At 37.9% G+C, this 18,828-nt stretch overlaps 1 protein-coding gene across 6 annotated transcripts in view; it reads right to left on the reverse strand.

The window, feature by feature from the left end:
- The window catches only part of fmnl3 (formin-like 3), a 66,468-nt gene that overhangs the window by 26,930 nt on the left and 20,710 nt on the right, over positions 1–18,828 (reverse strand). For 3 of the 6 annotated variants that reach the window (XM_088331254.1, XM_088331253.1, XM_088331252.1), the window contains exons 2-7: positions 8,950–9,033; positions 8,614–8,858; positions 5,068–5,151; positions 2,844–2,990; positions 1,333–1,441; positions 1,116–1,192 (exon numbers count right to left, since the gene is read on the reverse strand). In XM_088331254.1, coding sequence (XP_088187380.1) covers positions 1,116–1,192; positions 1,333–1,441; positions 2,844–2,990; positions 5,068–5,151; positions 8,614–8,858; positions 8,950–9,033 — 746 coding nt within the window. The remainder of the gene's footprint in view (positions 1–1,115; positions 1,193–1,332; positions 1,442–2,843; positions 2,991–5,067; positions 5,152–8,613; positions 8,859–8,949; positions 9,034–18,828) is intronic. The other 3 variants (XM_088331257.1, XM_088331255.1, XM_088331258.1) reach the window with 2 other exon arrangements.

Here is an 18,828-nt window from a genome sequence, read left to right on the forward strand (position 1 = left end):
TGGTCGGCGGCGCCCTCTCTTGGCTGCGGCTGCATCGGGTCAGATGCAATCGACATTTCGTTCTGTGTACATTGTTACACAGAATGACAATACAAGGAAATTATTATTATTAAAATTATATGATGATATATATTACGAGGATATATGAGGATATGATCATGTAAAATATTGATATTATAGGTTGGTGAGATGATGATGTATAGCAGGGGTGTTTAACTCAGGGGCCACACTATAGAAAAATTGATTCTCTCGGGGGCCGGACTAGTAGAATGAGAAGAAAAAAAAAAGATAAATAAATGAGAGAAAGAAAGGGAGGGAAAGAGAGTGTGGAACAAGGAAAGAAAGAAAGGGAGAAAGAGAGAGAGAGAGAGAGGGGGAATGTGAAAAACAAGAGATAAAAAGAAAAACAGTGAGAGGGGGGAAGAGAGAGAAAGAAAGATATTCAAAAAGAAAAAGAAAGAGAAAAAGAGAGAAGGATAGAAAATAGAAGAGAAAGATTGAAAGGGTAGAAAGAGAAAAGAGGAAAGCAAAAGAGATAGAGAGAGAAAGAGAAAAGAGAGAGAAAAGGAAAACCTGAAGAGAGCAAAAGAAGATAAAAAGACACAGAGAGAGAAAGAGACAAAGAGGAACAAAGAAAGAGACAGAGAGAGTAAAAGAGAGGGAGCTAGAGAGTGGGATAAAAGGGGAGGAAGAGAGAGAGAGAGAGAGAGAGAGAGAGAGAGAGAGAGAGAGAGAGAGAGAGAGAGAGAGAGAGAGAGAGAGAAAGAGAAAGAGAGAGATAGAGAAATACAACTACAGCGTCTTTGTGAGAGGCACCTGGCTTTGGCATTTCAGGTGGATTGGCCGGTCCAAATTGTCCCTAGGTGTGAATGAGCGAGCGAGTTGTCTGTCCCTGTGTGTCCTGCAATTGGCTGGCCAGCACCCCGCGACCCTACTGAGGATAAGCGGTGCAGCTGATGATGATGATGAATATGTAATGATAATTATACTTTCTTTTAGATTGGCAGCTTTTGTCGGTCACAATTTCAGTAGTGTTGAGAGGAGGTGAACATTTGTTTCCATCTATTGCAGACAAAAGTCATTATATAATGTACACACAGGTCATTTGTTCTTACCGTGAGCTCTTATTGTTCAAACTGAGCGCAATTTCATTGACCGCATGTGCATGTGACATGACCATATTGAAGCCATACTGGATCGGGAGGAGAAAGAGAAAGAAAACAGGGTGCGGTGAGACCAAAACGTTATACACATCGCAGTACAGGAAGCACACACGTGTACTGACAAATATATTACAATGTATGGGAGAGCCTTTGAAGACTTTTCTCATACCTGGTAGTTCATAATGGCTCTCAAGCACATGATGCACACATGCACGTCATCTTTCTGGCTGACAAGTCGGGAGTTCTTGATGGTTTTGCTGCTGGAGACCGAACCATAACTGCAACACACCGTCAAAGTTATCAACTTGCTCCTTATGAGTGTTACGATTGCCTATCACATGAATTTGGCATGTGTCGCATGCTGAAAGCCATAAGTGAGAATGGAGTCCGGCAGAATTTAAATGCTGTGATGGTTTCTGGATGAGTGATGCATGATGGGAAAGCCTGGTTTATATGCTACTCTCAACAGGGTCAGGCATTTCTGTAACTGCCTCCATTTGTGCATTAGTGACATCATTAAGAACATTACAAAAATAAGTAAATAAATAATATAATGTAATACTGCATAATGATCATAAATATTAATAAAATATACCACGGAAATCTAAACTGAAATATTTTAGAAGTAGTATGCTTTTTATTTTCTTACATTTTGAATTTATAATTAATACCAAATACTAAAATAAATGCTAAAATATCTACACAAGATGTTAAAGATGTTTTTCGGGTAAATTATGAAAAAAACACATTAAATCAACTATACTGTTTTAATTATTTGTTTTCTTAACATCCTTAAGGTATTTTCTTCCATATATTTTTAACTTAATAACAATAATAATTTTTTTTTTTTTTTAAATAGGCATAACTATTACATATTGCAGATGGCAAATATTGTGTTCCTTTTATAAATTTTCAAAAAAATAAAAAAATTTTGTCGGTTAAAACACTATACTTATAAAAACGGTTAAAATAAGATAGTTGTATGAATAATCAAATGCAATATACTATGTGATACATGATAATAATAAATCCAAATATATAACAGAAATATGAACGGAAATACTTTTTAAATAGTGAAAACATACCTAATATGTACAGTATGTGACGGTCCAGGTTGTTGGAATTATTTTTTAATTGAAAGAAAATATCTATTAAAATATAGAGTAATAGTAGCTATATGACATAATGGAATATAATGGGAGAATCATTTATTTAATTAATAATTATTAAAGATTGGCAGTGAGGTCTAGTGAAATGCACAATGAAATTGAAAAGTTCCATCCTGATGGTGCAAGAACATTTGCAATATAAAATACCACAGTTGATAATAATTAGTTATGGGTAAGAGAATAACTTGGCTGATAATGGAAAACATTTTAGAAAAAAGGGAATATGACAACCATAAATTTAAATACCACCTGATATCATGCCACAAAATCTTTTACATTGGTTGGTTTATTAAATTGCCTTTTTGTTTATTCTGCAGACCTTTATTTGGATGAATGGATTAAAACGACTGACTGTTACTCAGCAATGCAACACTGCCCACACATGGTCTTTTTCAGCCTGGACAGAACCAGCACGAGACACCAGCATGCCAAGTTTGCAGGGCACATTAGCCAAGCAGGGGCAAGTCAGGAATGAGCATCAGCAGACAGAAGCTAGATCAGCGAGTCTTACCGCAAGACGGACTGCCGGGCCGAGCGCACCAGCGTGTTGCAGAAGGGCTGGGTGCTCATGTGATGCAAATCCTCTATAGACCTGCTCCAAGTTTTGGTCTTATCCACAAAGCTGTCCTCCCCGTTCTCCAGCCCCTCAAAATCCAACCTGGGCAGCACGCAAGCAGGCAAACACAGGCGCGCAAGGGAGGTAAACAAGATGCAGGGGGGGGCGTTAGGCAGCCTTGGGATCAAGCTCAGCAAATACAATTTTTTCATTCAAGTAAGCTTTAACTGCACGTAACATCAGTGGGCTGAAATGTTGGGACATGAGGCTCAACCAAGTACAGTATTTAATAAGTGTCAATAGGACAATGTTGTTTTCCAGATGCCGGCTTGTGTTCAAAAGTTTGTAAAGCCACCCTTCATAAAATATAATATCTATAAATGTGTATGCAGCAATACTTTATTTAAAGGCCGAGGCCACTGGTAAAGTTTATCAACTCGACGTGGAAATGCTCACACACATAAGAATATAAGAATAGGTAAATATTTAAAGACAATGAGGAAAAATTCTCTGAACTGTAGCCTTTAGATTTGCCATTAGAAAGGGATCCCCATTTTATTTCACACCCATTTACCAAAACAAACACCAAATTTGGTTCCCCGCGGACATTAAAAGGGAATCATTTAAAGGGCGGGCTTTGATTTATGAGTAGGTGTAAAAAAAACAATGATTAATTGATATTGAACTGATTTTTATTAAAATAATACATTATAAAATAAATTGGCATTATATCTTAATAAGACAACGACATATTTCAATCATTCGTTATAGATTAATTGAGTGATTTTTATGATTGAGTTTGTCTGTTTTGTCCTTATTTGTCATTCATTTATTTGTTGTCCAATCAAAACATTTGCGTATAAATATAATTATAGTTATCATTTGCTAATTTAATGTAATTTTCAAAGAAAAGTTTTGGAAATATTGGACATTGGATACTGATTTTTTTTCCCACTATTACAATAACTAGTCATAATAGTCAGTAGTAATAAATACAAATATAAAAATAATATTATATTTATCAGTGGTGGGCCATTAGGGTCTTCTTTTTCAGAAATTGAATACTAACTTAAGCCAGAAATATGACAGGACAGGCTGGACTTTTAGTGTTGGTTTCGAGAACAATAGAAAAGAATTATTGATGGAGCTAAAATGCACGGAATCTGTACGACAGGGTTATTGAAATCTTGAGGTAAGAAAAGATTGATTTTGAGTGCAAGTAAAAAAATATTTTGGTGGGTAAGAAGTGGCTATATTTCTAAATAAAATTGTAATTATATGAGTGTAATCACATACTGATGCTTGTTTATATGTGTCACTGCTGCAGCTGCAATGAATGTTTTATAACCATAAAATAGTTATTGAGGGTAGGAAATCGAGCCTACTGAAGGCCTAGGTGTGAAATGCTTGGCCACTGTTTTTATGGTTAATTTTTTATTCTTCCCGCTCCCGATTGTGAAGTCATCACAAGATGGAGTCAATTATGTTTCGAGAACCTTTCCAATTACATCTCCAATGTGACCCCAATATTGGAAAACATTTAAACTGCTATTTTTAGGTGAAAGACTTTAGTCATAAGCAGAAGATCAACTTCAATACTATGAAAGACTATCGAAGCTAGTGAATTTCCACAATAAAATACTGACTAATAAAAGAGGACTTTTTTGGACATCACTTTATTGACGTTTTCCTAAAATAATCCAAAAAGGTGGTATCGAGGTCACAACCCTTTCCGAATACGCCCTTGTAGTAATTTAGCATGATTCTATAAAAATGGCCAGGTAAAGAAGTCCATATGTGGTTATAAAAAGGAGAACGATAACACGGGGTTGTGGTGGGTTGATGAGAATGAACTACAAAAGCGATTGTGTCCTATCCTAAACTTCCTAGAAATCAATATCTTCTCCACAAAGGAGGAAAGCGCAATTTTTCAGTTGGGTTGGCAACCAGGTGTCCCATCACTTACGCCAACTTTATTACTTATCCAGAGCATCCACATTGAACTTGCCAAAATGCAACGAGGTAAACAGACACATTCAAATAATTCCATGACCCCCCCAGCACATTTTTGATTCACAATCAGCTCAGTAAGCCCCGAAGGACGTAATGTGCCCACTCAGCAGGTTACAGCCAAACCAGCCCAACACAGTTCAGTTCCTTTTAGGAAAAAAATACTTACATGACGGCACACTGGGCAAAGGAAAGGTACTCCACCAAGACGTCAAGACCTCGGTTCTCATCGTTGAGGAACTCCCTGACCCACCTATGACGCGAGGGCGTAGCAGATGGTCAGAAAGTCATTATTCAGAACTTTAACCATGAGTAAAAATGAGAGAAAATCACTGAAAAAATTGTATGTACATACAATGCAGTGAAAAAGTATTTGCCCCCTCTTGATTTATGTATTTTTTGTTGTTTTTTTTGCCTATTTATCCATCCATTTATTATCTGGACTGCTTATGCTCGGCAGTGGGCTGGGGACACCCTGAACTGGTTGCAAGCCAGTCACAGGCATATTTATCACTCAAAATGTTTTCTGAATGATTTTAAAAAAATCAAGGTTCTGGAGCGGCTAGGTCAAATTCGGATTCAAATCCAATCGACGTGCTCTTGTGTGACCTTAAACAAAATTCCTCCACAGCATTGCTAAAGGCTCATTACGAAATTTAGTAAACGTTTGATTTCTGTTATCGCTGCCAAAGGTGTGGAATGATGATCATTTGATGTAATTTACTACCTGTTAAGTGAATCACTTGATGTTTTGTATTCTCTTTTTCAGACAATCAACATTGCTTGTAATTGCTTTATTTCGCTGATATCAAAAGGGGGAATGATAAGTAAATAATGTTTTCAATTTATTAATACATAGGACACTTGCAGAGTTTGTAGAGGCCCCCAGTAATGTTCGTTATTTTGACTGTTAAAATTATTACAGTTGCTTGTTATTTTGGCTCACTGTTCATTGTTATGACTGTAACTTTGCACTCTTGTTTGTTATTTTTGATTATTATGCGCTGTTTACATCATTGTTACTTCTATCCAATCATGTTACTGTTCTTTAATTCCACACCCCATAGGACTGCTTTATGTAACCTAGGAGATTTAATAAAAGAAGGGGCCTGGGAGAGCACCTTTGAGAACAGGTTCGAATTTTTTATCTGAGGCTTTTGGTACAGTCCTCCCATGTTCTGCTTGCAAGTTTGAAATCCATTGATGTCTTTTCTCCATATTTTGAGTGTCTACTAAACTTTTTTATCATGACTTTTTTGATAAACAAATAGATAAAAAAGCCAAGACCTAGATTTCCATCTAATTAAGCTCTCATTTTATGTCATAAAAAACGAATTGCCACAGCAAAAAGCCTATGCCTGAAATATTCAGATTTTCGATTTCAAAAACCTCTTAAAATAGACGTACATGTTTCTTATTAGAATGATAGTTTGAGATACAGGAAAGCAAGCTGGATTGTTGGAAGGAAGCCGGGCGAGTAAAGGGGAAAGGGAGGTGAGGGTGGCGTAGAACAGAGGAAACGAACAAAGCCTCTGAGGTGAAGGGGGAAAAGGGAGGGGAAGCAAGTGAGCGGGCGGGCGCGATCATTGGTTTCCTGTCTACAAACTCCCCCCTTGCACACCTCTGACCCCACTTCATACAGCACTGTTCGCATTTTCTTGGCACGGTCAGGAATGAGAGTCCGACGCTGCCATAAAATGAAAAAGCACGCCCGTTCCCTTGAAAACCATCCCACCTTGATCCACTTGTGTGAAACACACTGAAATGTTATTTTTCTTCTTTAAGTTAAACTACGCTCTGGAAAAGTTGATGCCATAGTTCAGTGCCTGGGATGCTTCAGCACTGACGCAAAATTTCCCAGTAGTTGGCACTGTTCCTCGCTACACAACTTATATAGTAAAGACAGTCCAATCTCACAATCACACTTTAAAATTTGTATTTGTCTTAAATCATCTCTTCATGCTGAAAAGGAAGTCATATTTTTCAAAAATACACAATTTAATAATGTATTCTGGAAGAATAGTAAAATATCCCATCGTAAAGAGGGTGACCAACACAGCACAGAGGATCATCGGCCACCCCCTACAATTTCAGTCCACCATCTATAACTCTCGGTGCCTGGGAAGGGCCAAAAACATCATCAGAGACTACACACATCCTGGCTTCCATTTTTTCAAGTTGCTGCCCTCGGGTAGGCGCTACAGGGCCATACCAGCCAAAACAAATGGACTAGGAGACAGCTTCATCCCAAGAGCTGTCACCATTCTCAACTCCAGTTTGCACAAAAAAACTGAACCAGAATCAATCATCATTTTGCACTGCCATATGACAGCACATTTGCACTTCTTCAGACACTTTATATCAAGCCGACAGTAGCTCAGTACTGTTTTTTTGTTGCACAAATGTTCTTACCTTATTTTATTCTATTTTTATTGTACATATTTTCTTGTTTTTATTTTTGCATGCACTTGTGGTGGGGCTCAAATTTCGTTATACTTGTATAATGACCATAAAGGCATTCATTCAGAGTGAAGCTGCACCTGCATTTGAGAGCATAGGATGCCAGTTCATTATTTTGACTATTATACTGTACCTTACTATTTTTTTTTTAATTTGGACTTTTGTGCACTTTTTAAACCATTGTCAATTTCGGTCAATCGCGTTGCTGTTTTTCGGCTTTTCACACCGTTTGGGGTGATTTGCTTATATATGATTTGGAAAATTACCTAATCGTGATTTTTTTGGGGGGGACCAGGTTTGCAATTTTGATGCTATTTTCTAGTTTTTGCACTACTAGGAGTTCTTTATACCTAGCCACTCCTTTGCACATCTGTTCTCCTCTGCACTATCGTACTACAGTGTTATTGTTACTGTACAGTGACTTGTTTACCTGACTGCCCATTTTGCACATCTGGTTAGCTGCTACTCTTGCACTCTTTGCACTATTGTATAATACTATACGTAGCCATAATTATTTAGTATATTATTAGTACTTCAATACTCCAACTCAATACAACATTTTATTTATATCTGTACATTCAAGGAAACTGTGCGGGTCAGATGTATCGACATTTCGTTCTGTTTACACGTGTACTAGAATGACAATAAAGTATTTCTGAATCTGAATCTGAATTTTTGGTTTTAAAAGAAAAGTGAATGTTCTCTGCTTGTTTTGTTTTTTTGTGAGTACAGTTCTTAACCCTCCTGGTGTCTTTGGGTCAAAATAACCCGCCACTGTGTTTTTCAAAACCCAGTAAAATCCCTTTGAATTATATTTTATTTAACATTAAATGTTATGACTTTTTCTAGATTGGTCCCAACAGTAGAAATATGAAAAGTTGTTTTAATTTACACTTCCAAGTAAGCTTTTTCTGGGGGGATTTGTTATTTTATTTCAGATGTTGCCTAAAATGTGCAGGCTTCCAAGTAGAGTGTGTGTTTTTCCGCTGTTTCAAAGGTTGAGTGGCCAGTCTTCCTGTCCCTCTGGCATACACAACAAAGCTTCCCGGGGAGTGGACGCGGCAGAGGCAACACAATGGCTACCATCTGGGCATTCTGAGGCTAGGCTCTGTGAAGTGCGGCAGCAGAGTTTGGCAACTTCAAACAATGGGAGGGAGATCCGGGCACAAGACAGAGCAAAGAAAGAAACAACGCGAGGCTTTCTTTTAGCTTTACACAATAATCGACAGATGTAAGGCAGGATAATGGACCTTACCCAATGTGGTTTGTCCTCAAGGATATCTCCAGTTCCCTTAAAACTTTCGTCGACTCTTGCACCCTCCTGCGGAACTTCTGCAAAGTGGAAAAAAAGTATTGCCTTAATTTATGCACTCCTCTAGGTAGCCAATTCGTTGATTTGTTGTTAAGACCGTTCCCAACCTTTCTGGTGACACCGGGGTCCAAGTAGCCTCGTATTTTCTGGATGTAAGTGTGTGGTGGATTCTTGACTTGAAACCTTTCCTGGGGGCCAAACAAGACGAATGGATGCAGTTTTATTTGTTCATTTGGTGGAGCGTACTGAAAATGTGTGTAAACATTCAGTCCAATGTACCTGGTCACAAATCAGGTCCCACTTTTTTTCGTTGTCATACTGCCTGAGGAGCCGGGCTTTGTCTGGGGGAAGGTTCATAGAGTTCTGAGAAAGCAATACAATAGGTGTAAAGGTTTTAGTGAGTGAGTTAACATGCCTGGCATACAAAAAAAGCGTGTTAATTTTACAATTTGTAATGGATGAGTGGGTGGCAGAAACTTTATAGGCCAACGCTACCAACGTCAGATTTCAGTTTAAATTTAGGGGGCTTTTGCGATGATCTCACTTCCTGTGTTGACTTTCGGCAACCTACCGAGGGAGGCGGTTCTCAGTCACAGCACGTCTTAGCACTGAGGCCACGCTTGCCCTTTAACCACAACCACAGTCAAAAAGAGCTGTATGCAGTTCGAAAAAGAAAAAAAAAACACCACACCTTGGGGAAAAACACTTTGTATTGCTTAAATTAAATGCAAACAGCTTTTATTTGAGTTTGAAGGCATATATATGTTTTACAACTTCATGATGATAGATTGGGACTGACAACTTTTTATTTTACTTCAAAGATTGTTGGATCTTGTGACCTATCCAGATTCATGACTTGTATTAATAAAATTAAAGCAGATATTGAGAGCAAAACTTCTACTTCTGACTATGGAGAAGTACTTTTTGAAGTACATTCATATAAGTCAGGAGTTCTCAAATAGGGGGGTATGTGCCCCTGGGGGAGGAGGGAGGGCGCTAAGCTGCCCCTCCACTGGGAATAGTTTCACATTGGGTACTTTTTTTTAAATGCCTAGAACAAAATGTAATTGCACCTCCACAACGTTAGGGGGCAACAGTGCTCTCATTAGCAGAGTATCCACTTAGTGGTGAAGCAGCCGCGCTTTGCACATGTATAGCCTATAGAAAGAGTATGAAGTGTAGACACAAAGTGTTGCAAGCCCTCCAGTGACACCACGAAAAATATTTTACAGGGATAAGAAGACAGGCGGATAGAGATAGGGATAAAGATGAAAATTAAAGTCTCACGAAAGCTAAGACGAGGAGGTTTATCAAAGCAGAGGATGCAATCAGCTTCACTGATAAAATCGTGTTAGACTATGAAATACCAGTGTGCTTGCTATCTTTAAAAGTGTTGGCAGCGTACAACATAAAGCCAAATAAATTAATCTGTCAAATAATGACATTACACCGAAACACTTGAGGTTTTTTTTATGGGGGAAGAGGTATTCCTAATCCAAGGGGGGCTGGACAGAAATTATTTTGGAAGCACTGATTTGGGTAAAGGTGGCATTAATGCATCAACAGTGGTAAATTTGAAGATTAAATACAAGAAAAAACAACGGAAAAAATAAAGAAGTTGGCATACTAGCTAGCATGCATCCACAAACATAACAAGGATTTACTGTTCATATTTCCAAGAGAGCTGAAAAATAATAGTATCCTTGGCCAAAATGTGTCCTAGGTTGCAGTAAGCCATTTTAAACTATATAAATAGCATATAAGTAAAAAAATACATAAATAATCTCATTTATAGATGAAGTTCTAAATTCAACCCAAAGTCAATTCCCATTGACATTGCAAGTAGGAAATAGAGATTTTGAGTTGCGACATGAGGTTGTGGACTTGGTGTTGATACTTGTGAAATAAATTGTTCTCCCAATAAAAACAAGATTACAGTAAAATGTTTAGTTTTCTTCCTGAGCTGCATCTTTTGAATGATGCAATTCATATCTGGTTTGTATCAACTGATGCCCAACACAAACACACAAACAAACCCCAACAAATCAAGTCATTCAACTAATAAGCAGGATGTAACCTCAATGCTTTAAAAAAAAAAAACTTGAAGAATTATACATTTGTTAAAAACACATTTTCATTTCACTTAAAGCAATACCAAATGTATATTGTAATTATATCATTTTAATTTAAATAACTTTCTAAAGGACATTTTCATGAATTGGATGTTTGTTTTAAGGCCGTTTTTAATAAATGAATGTTGAATGAGTAAAACTTTTCAAACAAATATTATTTTTTAAAATGAAAAAAAAAATCATCACCGTCACTATTTTCAATTTCATCATCAACTCACTGTTTTTCGGTGTGTGTTTTCCTTCATACAAAGTAGCTTTGAACCTGCTAGAGGGTGCCGCTCCCAAGCAGCAGGAACACCAATTGCTGAGTAAACATACAAGAAATGGGAGCTTGAGACAGATACCTCCAGCATCAATACTCCCACATGTCTACCATAACTATAAGTTGTTCAGTACATGTTTGTTGTTTTCCTTTTAAAATGTATCTCTATGTGATTGTATCCTCATTTATTTAGTTTTTGTTTTGGTTTTTCCATCATCACCAATGTACATAAATATAGATCCAGATTGTGATACATTTTCATACTATAAAGGTGACAGCAAAATAACAACAATAACAACGCTTAACAACAAGAATAGTAGTATAGTTGTTAATGATAATAATAATATGTTCCTTTTAGAAATTGAATTATGACACTTCCGTAATAACATACTCTCACTGCAATACACCAAAACTCCCACTACAATTTGTGGGGGTGCTTAGATTGAATTTGCTCAATCTGCACCAAAAACAGGCTGGTTATACCCATGTGTACCGGCATCGCGCTTTTACATCTGCATCAACGTGATCAACAAATGATGGGTCAACTTGACTTTTAACCCGAGACCACAAAACACAGCCTTGGGCTTCAAGAGCGACAGGATTATGTATGATCACATGACGTTTACCTACTCATCCCTACGTGTTTCAAACATATGGAAAACACACGACCCATGACAGTTACGGGAATATCCCATTAGAGCGTTTTCAGCTGAATTTTTCCGCAATGCAACCACATTGCCTGCTCATGAATCACGATGCCTGCTGTGAGCGAAAGAGCATTAGTGCTTCACTTTAGCATCCACTTTCAGAAATGTTTCTCCATTCAATAGAGTGTCATCATATATATACATAGAAATTCAGTACATATTCAGTATATTTGTCCAGAATAGTGCTTTGATCCAACATTGATTTGTTTACATTTTAATTGACCATATTCAAATATCTTTAAGAAGCTTTCTTAAAGCACAAAAGAAAAAAGAGAGGACTTCAGTTGATGTACACAATCTCAAAAGCACTATTATTTTAAAATACATATTTTAAAATTAATCATCAAGAATAACATGTCTTGCTTCATACTATGGTAAAAGTACAACAGTTCAAAAATACATTCACATCTTAAAGCAAATGAATCAAATGCGCAGATGGCAAATGTTGATAAATTTGAGTTTAGCAAAAGCCACACAGGAGGGAAAAAGAGAAGCAACATGCGTACCAGATGTCCAAAATTACAGCAAGAATGTGCGGTGTTTATAGAACTAAATTTGATCACAACTTGCTGGTCTTGTCTAACCCCACTCCTTCTTATTTAATTCTTCTGGAAAACATATTACCTATGTTTATCTCAGTATATTCTATTCTATCTATTCTATTCTGGCTTGATATATTCATCACGATCCATGAGCCTTATCAACATAAAGCAGGAAACTTGTCACTGCAACAATATTGGGGAAAACATTCTTTTGTTCAAATAGATAAATGGGGATTAGGTAAAATCCACCTAGATTATCTAGCACAAGATGGATCAAGAAAAAAACAGAACTCTATTAAATCTAGATACCAGCAACCGTGCAGGTCTGGAAGCAAGTGGTCTTGTTTTCTTAGCAAGTCATGTTGTCAAAAGCAATGAGGCCCTATTTAGCTGTTACATTATCCATGGAGCTAATAACATCCCAGTATACTCTGACCTGATTTAATGAGTAAATAAATGTGTCATGTAAAAGCACACCATCAGAGGCTGACACTGCGGAGCCATTAAATGTTGTAATTGTTCTTCATAGTAGTTGAACAGTCAGTTGAGCACCCGAGGCATGAATGTGTAGACGGCCAGATACAAATGGTGGTAGATTAAAAAAAACTAACCTAAAAGGGTCAAATGACAAGCTCAAAAAACACACAAACATCTCCTATATGCCATTTGAAGCCAGGTAATTGAATTGGGGTAATTTAATTTTGCTTCACCCCACAGCAATACAATTTGGCACTTCCTGTGTTCATTACAAGCTAAAAAAAGAAGCAAGGGAAGAAGTAGAGACGTTTTAGAGGCAGAGTACTACAGAAATGTGAAAAATGCTCTGTTCAACCCACGTTTTCTCCCCCAAAGAGCCTTTTGGCTCTGACCTGGCTCCATTCAATACAAAGCTTTGTTTTGATTTGGTGCTGTGCCATTCCCATCCTTTGACATTTGAGACAGTTTTCTTCAACTCCTCATAGAAAATCTCTAACAATAGTTGGCGGGCAGGGTCGCGGTTTGCCCCCGATTCTGTTTGAGCGGAATCGAGTTCAAGAACACCGCAAGTACAATACTCAACCTGATGAACTGGTTGGATTAGCAACACTATCTTTTTCCATCTCCGTGGCCCATGCTGAATAGCACCTTAAGAGACCTAACAACAAAATGTTCTGTTTTCAAAACAATTTCTAAGTTCATTTTGAGCTTTAGAGAAACATATACGGACGCTCCCCTACTTACGACCATTTGACTTACATAAAACGGTAGATATAAACATTTTTTTCGGGATGTCGAAAAATATCCAGACATTGCTGTAAATTATATTTTGTATTGTGTGCAGAACATCACTGTAGTGCTTCTTTGTGCCACTACCCGCGTGTGGCATTGTTTGAGGTCACCCAGCATCCACCTGGAAGTAAAACAATCTGGTTCCTCTTCCTAATTAGTATGTAAACATCTCTCCTTCACCTGCTTGTAATCCCACCGCTGCCACCAATGTAGCGTGTCTTTTTGTGTGGGTAATGGATTGCTCCTTGTTCATGCAAAAATACTCAGAAACACTTACGGTCTCTTTGAAATGAAAGTTGAATAAGGAAGCTTGATGCGGTTGGGAAAATGGTTGAAACGCTTTTTTTGCGGACACTTTTTACCACGGAGGAGGACCTCGTGAAGCGCATCTCCCAAAATTAAGTTAAACCTCTTTTATTTATCTCTATAGAGCATATTATTTTATGAAATGTTTATTCTTTCGTACAAAACAATACAGGTTACTTATACAAGATTTAAACATACTTATATAAACCTTAAACATACAAAACATAGCACTGAAGCAACTTACGAACAAATTCAACTCACGAACGATCGTTCGGAACCTAACTCGTTCGTAAGTCGGGCAGCTTCTGCACCCATTACTTGATAGCAAAATAGCCTAGTGTTACTGTCTTTTATTTGCAGAAATGGAGGGATCTATGTCAGGATGCTCTTCCTGGACTTCAGCTCGGCGTTCAACCCCGTCATCCTGCACATCCTAATGGAGAAACTTTCCCACCCAGGTCTCTCCTCCATCCACCGCCAGATTATAGACTTTCTTTTTTAACCACACACAGTCTGTGAAGCTCGGCCAGCCTAACACTGAGCCCGACTCAATTTAAGGATGTATGCTGAGCCCATACTATGAACCCTCTACACCTCGAACTGATCACTGACCCACCCTGAAAACACAATTGTAAAGTTTGTTGTTGACACTCCCTTAGTAGGTCTTGTCTATGATGGGAATGAGGCAGCGATCTGAGAGGTGTTACACTGAAACATGGTGTTCGGAAAAAAACAACTCATAATGAACACCATAACATCTCAGGAAGTCATACTACAGGCGGATAAGCATGGACCCAGCTCCAGTCATCATCAATGCAGGGATAAAGTGTGGAGTAAATTCCTTCAAACTCCAAGGTGTGATCATTTCCTATGACCTCCTCTAGTCTGCCAACACCAGAGCTATGGTAGGGAAGCCCCAGCAGCTACTCCACTTCCTGAAATGCTCACGAAAACAACCATCGAGCAGAAGGCAGGGCACACCATAAACCAGGCCCAAAGTCCGGTTTGGGGGCCAGTTTGGCCCGTGATCAATTTTTTACTGGCCCGCGGCCTATGTCATGAAATTAATAATTCGTGGCCCACCATTAATATTGACCGCGGCAAAAATGAATTTGTACAAAAAATAAAGATGATGGCTCAAGCTGTTTGGCCACCTGCCCTTGGGTTTCTGTGAGAATTTTATACCACCCCATTTCTGACATGGCAACTGTAAATACAAAATGAAATTTGACTGTGAGGGTCACCGCTTCAAGGACTAGTAGAAATTGGATTATTTTTTCACCAAAATCCAAAACAACTGCGTTTGATTAATTTGCCGAGAGACTGTGGCTGTTTTTAAAGAATATAATATCAAGAGGCACTGCCTAACAAAACATGCTGACTACCACATGTTAACTGGAAATAAACGCTGTGAAAGGTGAAGCACCTGGAAGCTGTTTTAATGGCACAGCAGCACTTTTTCACAAGACCCTGCATGTCAAATGAAAATGCTACAAAGGCGAGCTACAAGGTTGAGACGCAGATCACCAAGCACAGCAAACCTTTCACGGAGGATTAATTTTGTAGAGACTGTTCAAAGAATGCTAAGCTAAATAGTTGTCCCTCTCATTTTTTCAGTTTACCAAAATTAGGCACACTTTCTGAAAAGTTTGGACATCTCTGCCAGAGACCTATTGCCAGCCAATCATTGGACACACATAGACAGACAGCCATTCGCGAATCCATCCCAATTGTCAGTCAACAATCAACTTACTAGACTTGTTTTGGAAGACTTAATTTTAAGAAATAAAATAATATAAGAAAAATCAAATTGTCTGTAGTATAATTACTATAATAAAGTTTTAACTAGAGAAAAACATTAGCAAAATTGTTCACGTATTCTCTTTTAATGGAGAATGTGTTGAAAAATAAAGCAGACAAAAAATGTCAATTCAAACAAAGCAAAGTAAATATAGAAGTTGTTGGAAATATATGTTGTTAAAAAATGTGTTTGTATGACGTTTAGTTTGACAGTAAATTTGAAAAATGGGGTTATATTTCTCGAATTATTGATCAAATGCCTAACTGCTCCTTGTAGAAAAGAGTTCTGCTTTTGTCATTATAAGGTACTGCTATTGTGTTTGAAATATTTGTCTGGCATGTCTAAGGAAAAAATGAGTTTAAACTATTTTGTTAGAAAGCACCAGAATATTTTCAAAATTAATTGCAACCTGGAATTTCATCCTCGTGGTGCCACAGGAAGAGCAAAGCGTGAGCAAATAATGGCAGCTAAATCGCGGATTAGTGCTTGTTGTTATTGGATCTTACATCACACACAGTAAGAGCGAGGTGAGACGTGAAATGATTACATCACACAACTTTGACGGATAAAGCATGACGACACGACAGAAATTGGTCTCAATGGAACCGGATTTTGACAACAGATACTAATTGCAGGCATATAGAAAATAGAATGGCTGAGGAAAAAGCAAAGTCTTAAAATCAAGCACTAGCGGGTTTCAGGTTTTCAATACGGGTAAAGAGGTTGTGCGGATGGGGGTCTGCAATCATACTCAGACTCCTGCTCATAGGGGGGCAGGCATGGGGAGGTGACTCAGTCGGGCTAGTCCAAATGCCCTTAACTGAATGGCTTTCTAATCCCAGCTGATTTATGACATTGCCTGAGCTGACTTTATGACCTTCAAATCCTGCTGGAAGATCCCAGAGAGACTGGAGAAGAGAAATAAATGTTTTCCTACAGGGTATTTTACTCCTCCATTCTTAGAATAAATGAACATGTGCCAGACGAATCCAGCCCTTTTGTGTGAGTTAATACTTACAGGAGGTTTATTTGCCAGTTTATAATACAAACCAAGATATTAATGCCCAAAACAATCTTTACTTTTCAGCTATGTTTTACATACATAATAAAAATTCTTGGCAGAATACTGAAAACACTTTAAGATTTTTTTTTAAGATTACAGTATCAGTACTTATTTTGCACATCTGGTTAGCTGCTCATCTTGCACTCTTTGCACTACTGTATAATCCTATACATAGCTATAACTATTTAGTATATTATTAGTACTTCAATACTCCAACTCAATACAACATTTTATTTATATCTGTACATTCAAGGAAACTGTGCGGGTCAAATGTATCGACATTTCGTTCTGTATACACGTGTACAAGAATGACAATAAAGTATATCTGAATCTGAATCTTTTCCATGTGTCCTACCAAATGTCGTACATATAGTTGAATCAACACTCCAGATTGTTTATTCTAAACTTGTGTGGTGTAGAAGCAGACTAGAAATATAATATTCTACCTTTCAATAAAAAATGGGAGAAAAAGGTGAGAATGTTAGTATATGCGGTTTTGGTAATTAGATAGTTACTTACAGAGTAATTTGCTACTTTTGAGTGTCAGTAATCTGAGAGGTTAATGGAGTTACTTATTTAATTAAGTAACTGTGACTAATAACTGTTTTTCAGGGGCCAGCTCAACACTGGTCTGGACACAGAGAAGTTAAGGACCTTTTGCTATGGAGGAATCAATTTTGACCTGGTGGGAGCAGGTTCAAGTTGTGGTCCAGTTAAATCTGCAATTTTAATGAAACCAATCAGTTGTTGCTCTCCTCTGTTAAGAAGGCTGAGCGCCATGTATCATTTAGTGAATATGACAGGAACATGCATCTAACCCTATAAATGATTTCAAATCAATTCAATAAACACATAATATCATTATTTTCATTTTAGATTTCTTTAGACCTGTGGGAACGCACAATTGGAGAGGAAAGCAGTTTCCGATGGTGCACAATCAAAGTAGTGATATGCGATTGGACAACCCAACTTTGCATCGTCCAGTCATGGAGCTTTGCACTTCCTTATATAACACATTTTGTGTGCTTCAATCTTCTGCATAGACTACAGCAGATGCAATTCTAAATTTGCCTGTCTGGCTCACCTGTAATGAATTAAGGCTCTTTGTGTATCAACAACTGCTTCTTTTACAGCACTAATTTTCCACTCCTACTTCAGTGGAAATGCCCCTTTCTCACAGAGCCCATTTTCCTTGCGACACATACACAAAAAAATATAAACACAGGAATTGTTTTCGATTATAATAATCCGCTTCCACTAATGTTTTTACCAGTGACCTTAAGAAAAATGCACTATTTTTTGGGTTATTTATTTCCCTGCCCATAATGGTTCCTAATATATTTTTACAGTGTGTGGCTGAGGCTTTATCACCGTTGGAAACACAAAGTGTGTTTCCGTTTTCTCACAGGCGAGACACAGTTGTCATCAGCTTCAAGGGAAAAGAGTGGGCGGCCCAGACACGGACCCAGACGGCCTGCTTCATCCCATACAAATCCGAACGTCTGCTCATCTGGGTGGGGCCCAGAAGCGGGGTCTCTACTTTAGGATGGGTCAAGGACCTCAGTGTACATTAGCACAAGTGTCATCTCTGTTATACAGTTCAGATAGTATCGGCAATCCCTTATTTTCCAATAAAAATCGGCATAAACCATTTTTTTCAGCTCAAACATTGCGGTTGGATGGATCAAATTCAGGTTGCGGCAGAGAGAAGACTGATATACAACGTTAAATGGTCTCCCAAAGCACTTTACAATGTGCTTCACACTTTACCCACTAACACACACACACACACACACTCACACACGCACACACACACTGTACCTCCTGTGTTGTAAGAAGGTATCCGCCTCCCTCCTAAATTCTGTGTTTTTTGCAACATCAAACGAATTTTAATATCACATAGAGACAACCCAAAGAAATCCGTTTTTTTTATACAATTTAATTAAGGCATAAAAATGTAGGCCTAGCTGGCCTATTAGGAAAAAGTAAAAAAAGAAAAGTTCAATTCCACAGGCCACACCAAAAACTGATTGTCACCACTTAGGTTGAATCAATAAATCACTTATTGAATATGTT

The sequence above is a fragment of the Urocampus carinirostris genome, chromosome 3 (genome assembly GCF_059441175.1).
Source record: "Urocampus carinirostris isolate Australia breed hairy pipefish chromosome 3, RoL_Ucar_1.0, whole genome shotgun sequence".
NCBI lineage: Eukaryota > Metazoa > Chordata > Actinopteri > Syngnathiformes > Syngnathidae > Urocampus > Urocampus carinirostris.